The sequence below is a fragment of the Xiphias gladius genome, chromosome 9, assembly GCF_016859285.1.
Source record: "Xiphias gladius isolate SHS-SW01 ecotype Sanya breed wild chromosome 9, ASM1685928v1, whole genome shotgun sequence".
In the NCBI taxonomy this organism is placed as follows: Eukaryota; Metazoa; Chordata; class Actinopteri; order Istiophoriformes; family Xiphiidae; genus Xiphias; species Xiphias gladius.
In genome coordinates, this window is record NC_053408.1 from 13,888,280 (window position 1) to 13,902,419 (window position 14,140).

A 14,140-nucleotide genomic window follows, 5' to 3' on the forward strand; every position below is an offset into this window, starting at 1 on the left:
GGTGAACTGGTTTGTGTGTGTTTTCTGTGACTATTCAAAAACATCTTTACATTTAATTCTGACTGTTGCTTTTACTTTTGAGATGTATGAAAGTGTTGCTAGCTGAGGAAATATTGTGCATCTACTCTAAATGTCAATATTTTTTTAATACCAAGATAGATATCATATTCTTTAAAACCAAAACTGGAATGCTAAACCAACTTAATCTCTGATTTGTATTTATATTTATTGCATTTGACTTCATAAGAATGTACCTCGAATCACATATTGAAATATAATAAAAATGCCATGAGAACCAAATAAAATAGGAGCCAAGGATGAGATATTCGGGGTTGTTATAGGAGGAGCATGCAGAGGAGGAAAGGACTAGATTCAGTGGGACAGAGTGGTGTGGCTGTGAGTTGCTCTTTCTGTGTTTTGATTGTGAAAAAAATGAAAAATGACTGTTCTGTTGAGACTGCAGTCGGAAAGTTATTTTACCAACTGGGGGGCTGGGGTGAGATTGAAAAAGTGAAAGTGGCAGAGGGAAAAGAGAGCTAAAGTAGGACATAAAAGGGCTGTTATGGACCAATGCCTGGAGGTGTGATGGTGGGGCATGCTTTTGAATTCAATCCTTTTTTTTTTTTTTTTTTACCTGAATGTTACTACACATGTTCTCCAAAGTGAAAAAAAATATGCTGTTCAAAGAAAATGCTTACTAGAGATTTAGTTGGATTATTGACAGAGAAAACTTGTCGTAATAATGAAATCATCTATGGTAATTAAAACTCAAAAAAGTCTCACGAGATTCTATTACTCATCAATTAACAGACACATTAATTGGGATTTATAGAATGTTCTGATAGCATTAAATATCACCTGCATACTCTCATGGTTGCCCATGCAGCGACAATTTTATTTTGTCTGCACAGGAAGAAAATCACAGAAACCTTTTTTTTCTTGTTTCCTCCTGTTTAGTCTCAAAAATCACAATATTATACAGTTACAGTTGCTGCATCATATTATCAATTGTTTCTGTCATTTGGTGATGTTGTATATTTTATCCGACTCTAAAACAGAGCAAAGAGAAAAGGTTTAATCTAATTGTGGTCCGCAAAAAGGCAAATTATTCATACTAAGAGGACCCCCCCCCCGCCCGCACACACACACACACACACACACACACGCACACACACGCGCACACACACACACACACATGCACACACACACACACACACACACACACACACGCACAAATTCTTCAACTTGAGACCCTATGTAAATGTCCCACCACTATGACACTGCAGTTTATGAAACAGCTGGGATGCAAAGTAACTGAGTACACTCTACATGAAGATAAATTTGAGAACAGTGAACGAACAAGGCCAACCCCCCTGCAAAAAAAAGGTGGAAAACTTGAGGTGACACATAAAAAAGTTAAAACTAGGACATGAGTCTGGTGTCTGAAAAAAAAGTGAGGCGGGGAGAGGAGGAGCAGGGGGAGCAGCCCTGCCCTATTTGTTCACAGCTCAGAGGTGTGTCCCCCTGGTGTGTTTGACCCTTGGTGCTCTCTGCTGTCAGCCCACAGTGCTTGACCTTCCCTATGATTTATGGCAGCTCTGTTCCCACGATAACCCCAAGGAAACTCTCTGCTTCATGGCCATGCGCTGTGTGAGAGACCAGAATGTCTTAGAGGTGCTGAAGATGCAGCTATTTAATATCCACCGGTCTCCTCGACAAGGGTAAAAACACCCCGGGTCAAACAGTTTTGTTTGCAGAGAATAGAAAGATCACATTCCCCCATACTTACATTTTCTCTTCATTCATCCTCTCTTACTGACCCTGGACTGATTAAAAAAACCTTTTATTATATTTCACCTTTGTCTTGTTTAAGCCTGCGTATAGCCATCATTTACATCTAGGGGCAATCTGAGGAATAGAGAAAATAGAAAAAGTAGAAAGAAGGGTAGAGACAGAAAAAGTAGACGAGGGAAAGAAATGCAGTATTCAAAGAAATAAGAGAACTTGATCCTTGATATATTTGTTGTGTGACATTTGGGGTCTGAGGTGAGATCGAGGAGGTAGAAAGTAACACTGAACTTCCAATAATTTCCCCTCTCCCTTCACCCAACCCAGGTGGGTTGTGATCGTTGATGATGATGCACTAGGGTTTTCCTTGTTATATCGATGCTGTTTTCTCATTCCAGTCTGGTCTGCTTGGCAAACATGTCTGGCAGGAGGCCTGCTGTTAAACATGTACAGTAAAGGGGAAGCTGCCAGGCCAGTGAATTAAACGAAAGACTTGCCTCGCTGTTACCTAATAAGGACAGTTGGCAAAGTCGCCGTGTGAAGTGCTTGAGGCCATAAGCTGTTGAATTATGCAAGAGGTGAGCAGCTTGTTCCTTCAAAGCATGAATCAAAAGTAAAGAAGCTCGTGGACGCACGGAGGTGGGATGGTGGTTGGATAGGATGCGTCCAGGCGCTAGGACCCGGGACACGTGAGCGCATTATTGTGCCAGAGGGTGGAGACGGTGAACAATGAAGGATCTGACTGGTAGGACCAGCAGAGTAGCAACATCTAAGACCAGCCCCCCCCCTCACAACCTCAGAGTCCCGCTGGACCGACGGACACAGAAGACTGAGCGGCCGACAGTGACTGCAGGGCGCGGAGCGGAGTTTAGAGCGAGTGGGAACATGTAGATTTGTCCGGGCAGTCTGCAGAGAGCAGAGCTTTGCTGAGCCTCCCGTGTGGATGTGAATGAACGGGCTCGTCTCGGTGTGTGTGTGTGGTGCTGAACTGGGTCATGCGGACCACTGGAGGAGCAAAAGATAAACACGCACCCTCCTCCCGCTGCTTGGCAGGTTGAGGTGGTGGGCGCTCAGAGGAGGGATCCCAGGCTGTGTCCTCATCTCAGCATCCAGCATCAGATGATGCTTTGATTTAATCTGCCTCAAAAGAAAGTCACAAACTGCAGAGAATCTCCAGAGACTAGACAGGAATCGTCTTGGGCTGACGGCCACGGACCTCATCCACAGCTTTGTCCGCTGTGAAACTGCAGGGTTCTGAGATTCTCGAAAGGACCTGCACAGTTTTCTTAGTGCCTATAAACTGGTCAATAAATTGCTTCAAACGAGGAGAGCCATCCATTGGTTTCCTGCAGACCCCAGCGGATCGGTGCTGAGCAGAGCGCAGCAGCTCTGCTCGCCGAGCGGATGCAGGACCATGGAGGAGAGAGACAGGTCGCCAGCAGGTGAGTGAGTAACACCTAGATGCACCCTGAGGTGCCTGAAACCAGGTCAGTCTCCGGGATACTGTAACATGCAAAGAAAGAAAGAGTGCCTAATCTATATGTAGGCCTCTCAAGTGTTGAAAATGGTTCATATTTCCTAAAATGCATAATTAAAGGCTAAAATTCTCGTGCTTTCATTTTCAAAATAAAACATTGTTTAGGTGTTGTTTTTTTTTATTTGTGGAACTTGGAAAGTCATTAACAGCTTTTACACTTAATTCTTAAACTTTGAACCACTCTCAGCGGACAGTATTCACATTGTGCATGATACACTCGTCTGTGAAAGCCCACTGTGCAGTAATAAAACCTCAGCGTCAACAGCTATTACACAGCCCTACAGCTTTATTTACCATGAGGCTATGATTAACTCAAACTAGGTTTAATTCTTGAGCTGCGACTTAATTTGTATTTTCACCCACATCATTCGTGATACCCGCACCTATTTGTTTCCCGCTCTGCTTTTGTGATTCAGCCTGCGCTAGATAGATGGGAGGGCATCTGGGGCACTCTGCTTTTAATGGCCCTTTTATACTTTGTCGAGGGCAGACAGGTGACCTCTCATCGTTAATGCCGTCTAATGCATTTAAATGAGCAGCTGACTTGATCAAGCAAACCCTGGTGGCTGGAAATGGACTCTAAATGAAACACAACAGTGGCCAACACACATGGATTTCCTTTTGCCACAAACATTGTATGGTGGAAAGAAGCACCAGTAATGACTGGGATCTTTGCCATGACAGCAGTGTTTCTCTAAAGGAGTTGTTCATACGAAAATAAAATAAAATTCAAAGTCAGAGTTCTTCTACCTGAAGCAGGTGATGTGAAATGTGAAAACGTCAAACAGACCAAATGCTGCCATTGCTTTATGCTATATAAACAACAGAAATTATAATATGCATGCAATTTTATCCTAATATCAGGAAACAATCAGCAAACGAATCACCCTAAATGGCAAAGGCATACAAGCATGTGTTCTTTAATGACAGTGAGCCCAACTCAGTTACATTCAGGACCACTGGCCTGAAATTCTTCACTTGGAATTTAACAAAAACACTTTGGGAGTCCACAAAAAATGTCCCAATAATGGACAACAGAACTAGGACAATATCTGTTGTTACTGCAAACAGACAAGGCAGCTGCATAAAGGTTTTCTATGACCCACTCCAACAGCTGGCACGCAAACACCAGCTAAACCCATCTTTTCCCCTCACATAGTCACAAAACTCAAAGAAACTGACATCAGTAATACACAGTTTTAAAGTGATTACTGGCAACAACAAAAAAAAGGAAAACAGACTCAGCAGCCACAGTGTTGGCATAGACTAGCTGCCACAGGAAAAACATGGCTGCCCCAGAACAACAGAAAGGATGCAAACATTGTCCATTGGGACACAAAGAGGACAAGAAGCATTGTTTTTCGTTCTCTTGTTCAAAAGTCTGTGCCCTGCTGGGCGCAAAATAAAGAAACAGCGCAAATACCTGCAAATCACATCCTAACCTGCCATCATCTCAGTGAAAAAACAGCAGCCTAATGATACCTCTGTAACTCAAGGTACATACTGCGTACATGTATGTGTGTGGATGTGTTCATAGTAGGAATAGTAGTGTATACTGCATGCAATTTGCATTTTTGTTTGTGTTTATTGCATCTTAGGTTTTCCATTTGGATAGTTATGGTTATTAATGATTAGTTTATTCTTTGGGTAGTGTTTGATTTCTGTACAGTATGTTCTTGTTTTTAATTATCTCACATTTCACATTGTGTCTTACACTTGCTCTTGCAGTGATGGCTAATACCCGTTCATGCAATTATGGCAAATTAGAATTTGAGAGAGAGTGGTAGGAAGTGGGAGGGGGGTTAATGCTGCCTCAGCAATCAACATTACTGCAATGATTTTGGTTAGAGGCTATTGTGTATGAGCAGGATATCACAAATCACCATGTAGTTAGCTTGCCTTGAAGAGGAGGGCGAAATGGTCCGAAAAAAGCAGAAAGCAGTGTCCCCCTTAGCAGTACTTTTACATCATTTAGCCTCAGCCCCATTTAGACCCCATTTTACTGAGCTCATATTTGAGTCACATTTCCCCATGTCTTTGACATCAAAGGGACACAGTCTATCGCATGTGGAACAAAGGGAGGGATGCTTCAGTTTAGTCTCATTGGATTTCCCCAATCCTGCTCCCTCTCTCTCTCTCTCTCTCAAGTCAAATGAAGCCTCCCTATTGGAACTTGAGGCTACTGGATTGTGATAGAGTGGGGGTTAGGTACAGTATGTTCCCTGGGTAGCTTATTGGAATGAAATTTCACTGCTGAATGATTTTCTGCAGGACATGATTACAATGAGGGTGATGATGACATTGATTATGATTATCATTGACAATCAGATGCTCTGGAGTGTAATATCAAAGCCTTAATCCTAAACTACAATACTGATGGACTCTGCAGTGCAATGCTTTGTTTCTGTTTGATTCTTCATTTTTCATTCGTCATCAACACTAAACCAAATGTCCTTGTAGTATCACCTCCCATAGCTAATCTCCACTCTCAGTCATTTTTTGGATCCATTTAACCTTGGGTTATCCCTTCCCCGGTCTTAGGTCATTCCAGCAGGAGGCCAGTGGTTGTCAGTGTTTCTGCCAGGACCTTTCAGCATGCGCTAGCTCCATGGGGTATGTGACATACAGTGGAGAGAGAGAGGGATGATGGGAAGGAGATTAGAGGTGAGAAAAGTCAGGAATGGGTTCCACAGCACTCGGTCCCAGCAGGGATCCTCCATGCGGGCAGCAGGGCACAGCTGAGAGCGGGTGATTTGTCAAAATAAGTGTCCGTGGCCTGGGCCACTGGTTCATCTATCACAGCACAACGGGAGCTTTCTTCAACCATGAGTTGACGGAGGCACTAAAGCCACCAACTCACCCGCTCTGCTGTTCAGGGCTGCTGAGAAAGGTGTTTCAGTTTATTTATGCTTGAGTAGGGAACAGAGTGTCCTGACTGCAACTGGCTGTCACGAGGAAGCCCATTTGGTTTTTGATTGAATGATATTTGGTCACAGTGATTTGTTTTTTAATCAACCCATCCACACTAAGACAACAGGAAGATGGACACAGAACATGCATCTTAATGTGTGTGCAGCTGGTTTGTTTTGAGACACACAGTGAGAAAAAACCCGTCAGTCACATCCTATTTCACTCACTGCTTTCACTTTGACCTAGAGGCAAGGCATGTTGGACATTTTGACAGTAAATTGGACACAGGAGATCAGTCTTCACCCATAATGACTCTTCTGCCGAGAGCAAAGCAACTAGTCCATTAGTAATGAATAGAGGTAAAAACTTGAGGCAGGCTCAGCAATCTATTTATTTCTTTCATTAGTCCCTTGTTTACATTTTCGGGAACAGACAGGAGAGAAAGAGAAGAGAAGGATGGACTAAAAGGACAAACACTATATGTAAAGCTGCTGGCTCTCATTCGCGTCTTACGTTATTGTATGCTTTGTGTACATTACAATCCAGTTGTTACAGACGAAGGTGCGACATCAACGCGGATACCCAAATTTTCGACTTTTACACAACTAGTTTCTGAGATGTGAAACTGTATTCATGGTTGAACCTCACCTCTATCAAATCTTGATGTGGTCATGTCACAGTTCATTGCAACTGTATCACTCAAATAGTTTACACCGGGAGAACCAATAGCTCACTAAATACACAATTATTCTCCCTGAAGAGTCACATGACACTATGACAGATACGATTGGTTCATTTGCAGGCTCTGATTTCCAGTGGCAATGAACTGTGAACCTAACTTCTATTAGTCTTTGGAGACCAAAGAGCCCTGTTATTGAGGCTAACCTTAAATGGATTTAAATATGTGAACAAAACTAAGAGTGCTTTGAGCTAAATGCTAACTTCAGCATACTAACATGCTCACAACGACAATGCTAATATATTTATATTTAGAAGGTACAATATTTGCTATGTTCACCAACGTAGTTTAGCAAAATAGCATGCTAACATTTGCCAGTTAACTCTAAACACAGTACAGCTGAGGCTGATGGGAATATAGCTTTGCAAGAATTTATGCATGAACCAAAGTATTAGGGAAACTGAAATTTTGACCTGAACCAAATGTCCAAACAATCCAAACGTTGCAGAGACATTTCTCTCAAAACCACAAATGTCACCTCCATGGTATCAAAGGTTGGGGGATCACCAAAAATGTTTGCATACATCGTTTAGGAACCATAAATGTCTGTACAAAATTTTGGTCCAATCCATCCAGTAGATTCTGAGATATTTCATAGGATATGTGAAAATTTGACCTCATGGTGGCAATACTGGAAAAATCAGGAGATCACCAAAGTATATAGGATTCATCCTTTCGGGACCATGAATATCTTTACCGAAGTTCATGACAATCCATCTGTTGAGATAGCTGTTGAGATATTTCAGTCTGGACCAAAGTAGGGTACTAACCGTCATGGTCATCCCCAGAGCCAAATCGTTAGCACGGCCAAAAATGAAAGTGATCTTTGACAACACAGAAGACAGTTGAAACTTAATTTCTTTGTGAAAAAAAGTGCCACCTGAAGTCCACAATAAGAGTTAAAACTTACAAGTGTAACCCTCAGAGTTCAGGGGATAGGAACACACCAGACAAGCAACAGGGCAAGAGAACACCCTGAGGCTGCAAAGAGACAGTCTATAACAAGAGGACTGGTTGCCAGCGGCACTACGCGGGGTCCATCTCTGTTCTCATTTCCAGCTAAGTGTTTATAGAAGAAAAGGTCAGCTTCCTCTGCATTTTAATCTCATTTAGGGACATGTGAAGTCAGCCACAACAGGTTTTTCAGACCATTGAATTGGTTATTAGGACGTAAAACTGGATCTTTTGCCTCTTTCTGGGAACAACCTGGTTTTTAAGAGGGTTATGCTGTGGATGTACTCATCTCAATTTGAGTAATTGCTAAATGGAGCGAGATTGTCAATCTTTAGTTAAGGGGAAATTAGTGGCCGGAAAACAGATTGTTGCTGGTGAGTGAAAACCCTGTATCTATAATTTTTTAGGGATTAGGAAAACAGGCTTTTTTTCAGATGGTCCTTGTTTATACTGTGTATTTTAGTAGTTTTTCTGTTGAGCTTCTCCAAGGGTTTTCATGTAATCAAACGTCAGTAGATTTCTTATCACAATTAAAAATCATGAAAATCACAAATATTGAAGTAACAAGGTCTTACCCCAACAACAGTGATAAAAACAATACAGGAATTAGCGGGGTGCTCAGGGATCTGCTTTTAAAAGGCTTACAGATGATTAAAAAAGAGTTGGACTGGCTCAAAAGCCCACAGACATTAAATGTGTCTCAAGCCAAATCCTCATCTGTATGTGGAGCGTGTTCATGGTACCTTGTCTTTAGCCACCTGAAAGGACAGGAGAGGAGAAGAGGGCAGCATGGGAGATCAGTGGGGCACAAATGCTGAGTCGTGTGAGGCTCACAGCCGCTCCTTCTCAGAGGTATGAACACAAAGGGCCTTTGATAGAGTCTCACTCTGCGGCTGATACATCAGCCTGCCTCCCCCCACAAACACTCACACATAAACACTCAATCATCTCCCAGAAACCACATAACTTCATCCCAACACCTCTGAGGAACTACACTGCAGTTTCTGGTTCACATTTACAGCATCATTGCAGCTACAGAGAGCACCGTCTCCCAACCACTCATCACATTTCAGGACTGTTAATCCAGTTCTGCAAAGGAAATGAGTGCAAAGCATCCAGCACCATTGGGTGGGGCGTGCTTTTGTCTTTGTGGAAGCTGAGTAATGTGATTAAGCTCCATGCTGGAGTGCTGCACTTTCTGCCCGTGGAGCTGTCTGGAAGGAGTACCAGCAAACAAGCACTCCCTTCGCCCTGTTTCGTTCTCACTGATAGAGGCTATGGGGCCATGCGAGGTGGGCGGCCAGGGGAAATGTGCTTCCAGTCTGTCTGTCTGTCCTGTTTAAATGTTTAATCACCAAACCTGGAACACAGACTGATCTGGATAGTGATCAACTTTTGTGTCGACTCGCTGAGGGCTATACAGTGGGCACGCTCAGCTTGTGTAGGGTACAATATTCATAGTCTCTTATATAACCATCTCCAGGCTTATGATAAAATCAAGAAGCAAGTGTGATTTGCAGAGATACATACGGTACACAGGGCACTCTTTCTATTTCCAGTGATGTTTTTTTTTTCTAATCGACAAACAGTGCTGAGCCAAGAACACAAGGCTGCAAACGGTCGCATCTTATTTTAGTTTTCGCTGTCTAATAGCTATATTTATCACACTCTTCCCACAAGATAGCCGAGGAACCTGATCACCTTCAGAATGTCTGAACAAAACTTTCTATTCCAGGTTTTTATCGACTGTAAATTATGTACTGTGAATTAATTCAGCCCCCCCCCTCCAAAATACACCTAACAGTCAACAAACACACACATTTGTGTTGCTCTTGTATAGGTGCTTGCAATGTGGTTTAAACCTGTGGGGCTTAGAAACTGGCTGCAGGGACAGAAGAACAAAGAGCACAGCAGTTGCCTTTGAATGATGGATGAAGAAGGCCATCAGCAAAATTGTTTGTGCTGATTTGGTGCCTGTGTGTGTGTGTGCACGCTGTGCATGACTGGATGATTACATTTGATTGTGTGTGTACGGAGAGGGGTTGAGGAGCGACAGAAACAATGGGTAGGATCATTAGTGTGATCTGCTTCATTTCATCAAAAGGTCCATTTTGTGCTGTTTGTTCATTAGTTTTAGTTTTCTTTCATTTTACTGACCGTTTGCTCCAGCATTGTAGCAGAGAGTCACATGCGCAGTCACTCATGCCTGATTTTTAAATTGTTATCAGTTGGTACATTTGGTGTGGCTGACTCCATCTGAACTGGCAATTAAAACAGCTATAATTTTGCCTCCTAGGATCAGTTTGACCTATTTCAAACTTGGCACTTCTGAAAATCAGCAATAACTTCTCTGTTGCAGTCTTTCTTTTCCTTTTTTTTTCAGCTTCAGCAATATGACCTGTGCCTGCCTTTGCTGTGCACAGCAAATGTGTTTTCCGTTTCTCACCGTCTACTGTATGGACAGCGTATATGTATGATCACCTCTGGGTGATCATGGATGATCTACGGCTTGCCTCACCGGCATGCATACACCTTGAAGCTGTCAGCTTTCTCCATTTATTTCCATTTGTTAGTCCTTCTACCTGGTCATATTGATTTTCCCATAGCTTTCTGCCAGTAAGTGCTGTCTGAGACCATATCTGAAAGCTGGCCTTAGTGATCAAGAGGGACAGCAGGAAGTCCAATACATTTGCTGAAAGCTCTTCCCCTGTTGATGCCTTCCCTATATTGATTGTATGTAATGTAGGTCTGTTAAAGCCTTCCCAGTTTAACCACCCTCTGGGAAACGCTGTACAGACAAGAATATATGGGTATGCGCCAAAAAACATAAAGATACTGAAGAGCATTCTGCCATAAACACATTCATGCATAACATTTATATCACCTGCTATCATAAAACATGACTCTAAGTGGTGTTCTCTCCTCTTCGTTTAGTCTGCCCCACAGTGTCAAGGCGAGCCTGTCTCTTTCTCCATCCGGGCCAGGACGGATGGGCAGCGGCGGGGGCTCCCCTACATCCAAGATGGGCTACTGCGGAGGGGTGCCAGTGGAGGATATGCAGGCCCTGGCCATCACTTCTCTGTCGGCAGCAGATGTAGCCAAACAGTATGAGCACATCCGCGAGCTGGGGAAGGGCACGTATGGCAAGGTGGACCTGGTGGCACACCGAACACAGGGTGAGTTAAGGCATCCAGGCGTTCAGAATCCTCTGTTCCTGGCCCATTAGTATTCCTTGACTGTCAAACGTCTTTTATCATTTATCAATCAAGCACAAATATGGAAAAAATAATTTAGTAGGATACATTTTTCTGATCTCAATATCCACATTGCTCCAGCAAGCCTGACAGCTGATGATAACCGGTTAAGGCAGATCAGCGTGTCATAAAGTCTCAAGGCACTGTGCAAAGAATTTAATTTCAGCACAGTTAAAAGGGTTTGTTAAGGATTTTTTTAGGTTTACTGTTTAATCCTTGGTTGTAAGAAAATCAAGGTTAGAGAGCTGGCTCAGTCTGAAAACAGTATAACTAAGCACTGTAAAGTAGTAGAGGGAAGCTGAGAGGCTGAGAGGGCATTGGAGATTAAGAGTGCTGTGTGCACACTAAAGAGCCTCTGCATTTCTGCAGCTATAATCGTGAGCAGCTGGCTGTATATGTGTAATGGAGGTGAGATTCATTCACTGTACATGTTTATATGAATGAACCCAGCAGCTGTTAAAAGACAGGGCTGGGCAGTTGTCTCCACTCCCTTAGAGTATCAGGTAACACTTCCAAATTCACTTTTAAGTGCTTTTTGGATCGCGCTTGGAAAATTTTGGATAGTGAAATATTGGCAGTACTTGATATGATATGATATAATATACAGGTTTGATACTCCAGAGCTTAATTGTGTGCGCCCATGTGTTCTACATGTTTATGTCTGATTTTTGTAGGCACCAAAATGGCGCTGAAGTTTGTTACCAAGAACAAGACGAAGCTGAAGAGTTTCCTGCGGGAATACAGTCTAACAGGCTCACTTAGCTGCAGCCCTTTTATCATCAGAGTCCTGGACGTGCTTTTTGAGACGGAGGACAGCTATGTGTTTGGACAAGAATATGCCCCCGCTGGGGATCTTTTTGACATCATCCCTCCACAGGTAACGCTATCATCCACCCTTCCACCAATCAACGTCCTCACTCAGCCAGAGCTGTTCCAATCAGTCGCCGTGTTCCGACACGGTGTTTTTAACAAGTTCTCCTGGGATTGGAGCCTTGTCTTCGTCCTGGTTTTCTCTCTGTGCAGAGCCCTTCAGTTTACTTTAGTGCTATTCCAGTTGATGTGCTGGGAGTGCTTGACTTCAAGGTTCTTCTTAGGACTCATTAAAAATGGTTGCAGAATTCAGAAATGACACTCTTGTGTTTCAGTTTTCCTTTTTGAAGTAGCATGTCACTTTTCATGCTGTACCTTCATTCTTCCACTCAATATAACCATCACCTATTCTTTTTAACAGTATTGTTACCTCACCACAAAACTCTTTTTTTGTATCACCACCCATAGTCTGACCTCCTACAATGGTTTACTGTGTCTATTAGACTGTATTAATCTACATCTAAATCTTTCTTACTTTCTGTCTCTCAACACTTTCTGTTGCTTGCTCCACTCTGTTTTTCTCTCAGGTGGGTCTGCAGGAGGAAATGGTCAAACGCTGCATGCAGCAACTGGGCTTGGCCCTAGACTTTATGCACAGTAAAAACCTGGTGCATCGGGATGTCAAGCCAGAGAACGTGCTCTTGTTTGACCGCGAGTGCCGCCGCATCAAGCTGGCAGACTTTGGCATGACCCGGCGTGTGGGCTGTCGTGTGAAACGGGTGAGTGGTACCATTCCCTACACAGCACCAGAGGTGTGCCGCGCCAGTCGTGCTGAGGGTTTCCTTGTGACCACCAGTCTGGATGTGTGGGCGTTCGGTGTGCTGGTCTTCTGTATGCTTACGGGCAATTTCCCCTGGGAGGCAGCGCTGCCGACCGATGCCTTCTATGAGGAGTTTCGGCGCTGGCAGAAAGCAGGGTGTCCTGTGGGAACATACCCGTCTCAGTGGCGCCGCTTCACAGATGACGCCTTGCGCATGTTTCAGAGGCTGCTTGCTGCTGAGCCAGAGAAACGCTGTGGAGTCAAGGATGTCTTCTGCTTTGTCAAGTATGAACTGGTCAGCGAGCTCAGGCGCAGAGCATCTTGCCGAGCCAAGAGAGGTGAGAGGTCAAGCACGGGAGTGTGTACTGGCAGTTGCACTTCCTCCTCTTCCTCCATTTCATCACGTTCCTCCCACAGACACCCCGAGCCCTCCACCCCTCCAGGAACGTCCTGCCCGCGCCCAGCACCACTCAAACGCAGTGTCCTCTCGGATCCATTGTCGCCCAGAGAGGAGTCTGGACAGCACCAGTCTCCAGGCCGAGACAAGAACAAAAGCCAGATGGTGATGGCAACTGCCATTGAAATCTGTGTGTGACCACACTAAGGTTAGCGCTGGAGACTAGATGGCTTTTCACAGTAATAACAAACTTTGAAGAGGTATAATGACTATCACAGAGACTCCTGTGAAAAAGCAGAGGTACTTTAACCATGAAAGAGAAGCTCAGGATCACATCCCCCGCTGTGAAAGTGGACGTCATCAATCAGCAGTACACACTTGGACAGCTTATCATTGGCACATACCGTTTAGGCATTGATTTGTGACCAAAGACTGCGAGTAGTGTTTAACAGTCCGCTGATGATGCTCCTCTCAGCAGCTCATTCTGCCATCCAGACATTCGTGTTTTCTGCTCATACACTGTGGTGGTGCTAATGATTCTATAATTAGATACTTCATGAAAATGGATTCTGTCTTTTCTCACTCATCAATCCATGTCTCTTTACTTTAGTGTTTATTTATCTCAGAATATAAGCTCCAAGGAGGCCAAAACGTAATCAGACCAAGTGATGCTGTTCAGTCGGAGGCTGATGATCTGAGGGCAATCTACACAACTACATTCATTTCCCAGATTTCCTGCCAGGTTTCAACACATAAAATTTGTCACAGACCTTTTAAAGAGAAAGTGTTCTAAAAAAAAAAAAGAAAAAGAAAGCTTAATGTAGCAGTTTGTATGAGACGTCTTTTCATGTAGGTGTCTAGACTGAGCTACAGATTCTCAGTGAGAGACATCACCTCAGGACACTTCAGTGGTTCACTTTCTGTTTTATTA

The 14,140-nt window shown here is 43.6% G+C and overlaps 1 protein-coding gene across 1 annotated transcript; it reads left to right on the forward strand.

Annotated features, from left to right (window-relative positions):
- Positions 1-3,192: 3,192 nt before the first annotated feature.
- On the forward strand, positions 3,193-13,711 carry si:ch211-183d21.3 (serine/threonine-protein kinase SBK1). The gene is made up of 4 exons (XM_040135585.1): positions 3,193-3,230; positions 10,863-11,104; positions 11,857-12,059; positions 12,580-13,711. Exons 1-4 carry the CDS (start codon positions 3,193-3,195, stop codon positions 13,405-13,407), a joined length of 1,311 nt encoding a protein of 436 aa, XP_039991519.1. The 3' UTR covers positions 13,408-13,711.
- The last annotated feature ends 429 nt before the right edge of the window (positions 13,712-14,140 follow it).

Bases quoted from the DNA above. Each gene is read 5' to 3' on its own strand.
- si:ch211-183d21.3 (XM_040135585.1), top strand. From the start codon at position 3,193: ATGCAGGACCATGGAGGAGAGAGACAGGTCGCCAGCAG. The intron at 11,105-11,856 runs GTGAGTTAAGGC...TGATTTTTGTAG, and splicing joins GGTGGCACACCGAACACAGG to GCACCAAAATGGCGCTGAAG. The intron at 12,060-12,579 runs GTAACGCTATCA...TTTTTCTCTCAG, and splicing joins TTGACATCATCCCTCCACAG to GTGGGTCTGCAGGAGGAAAT.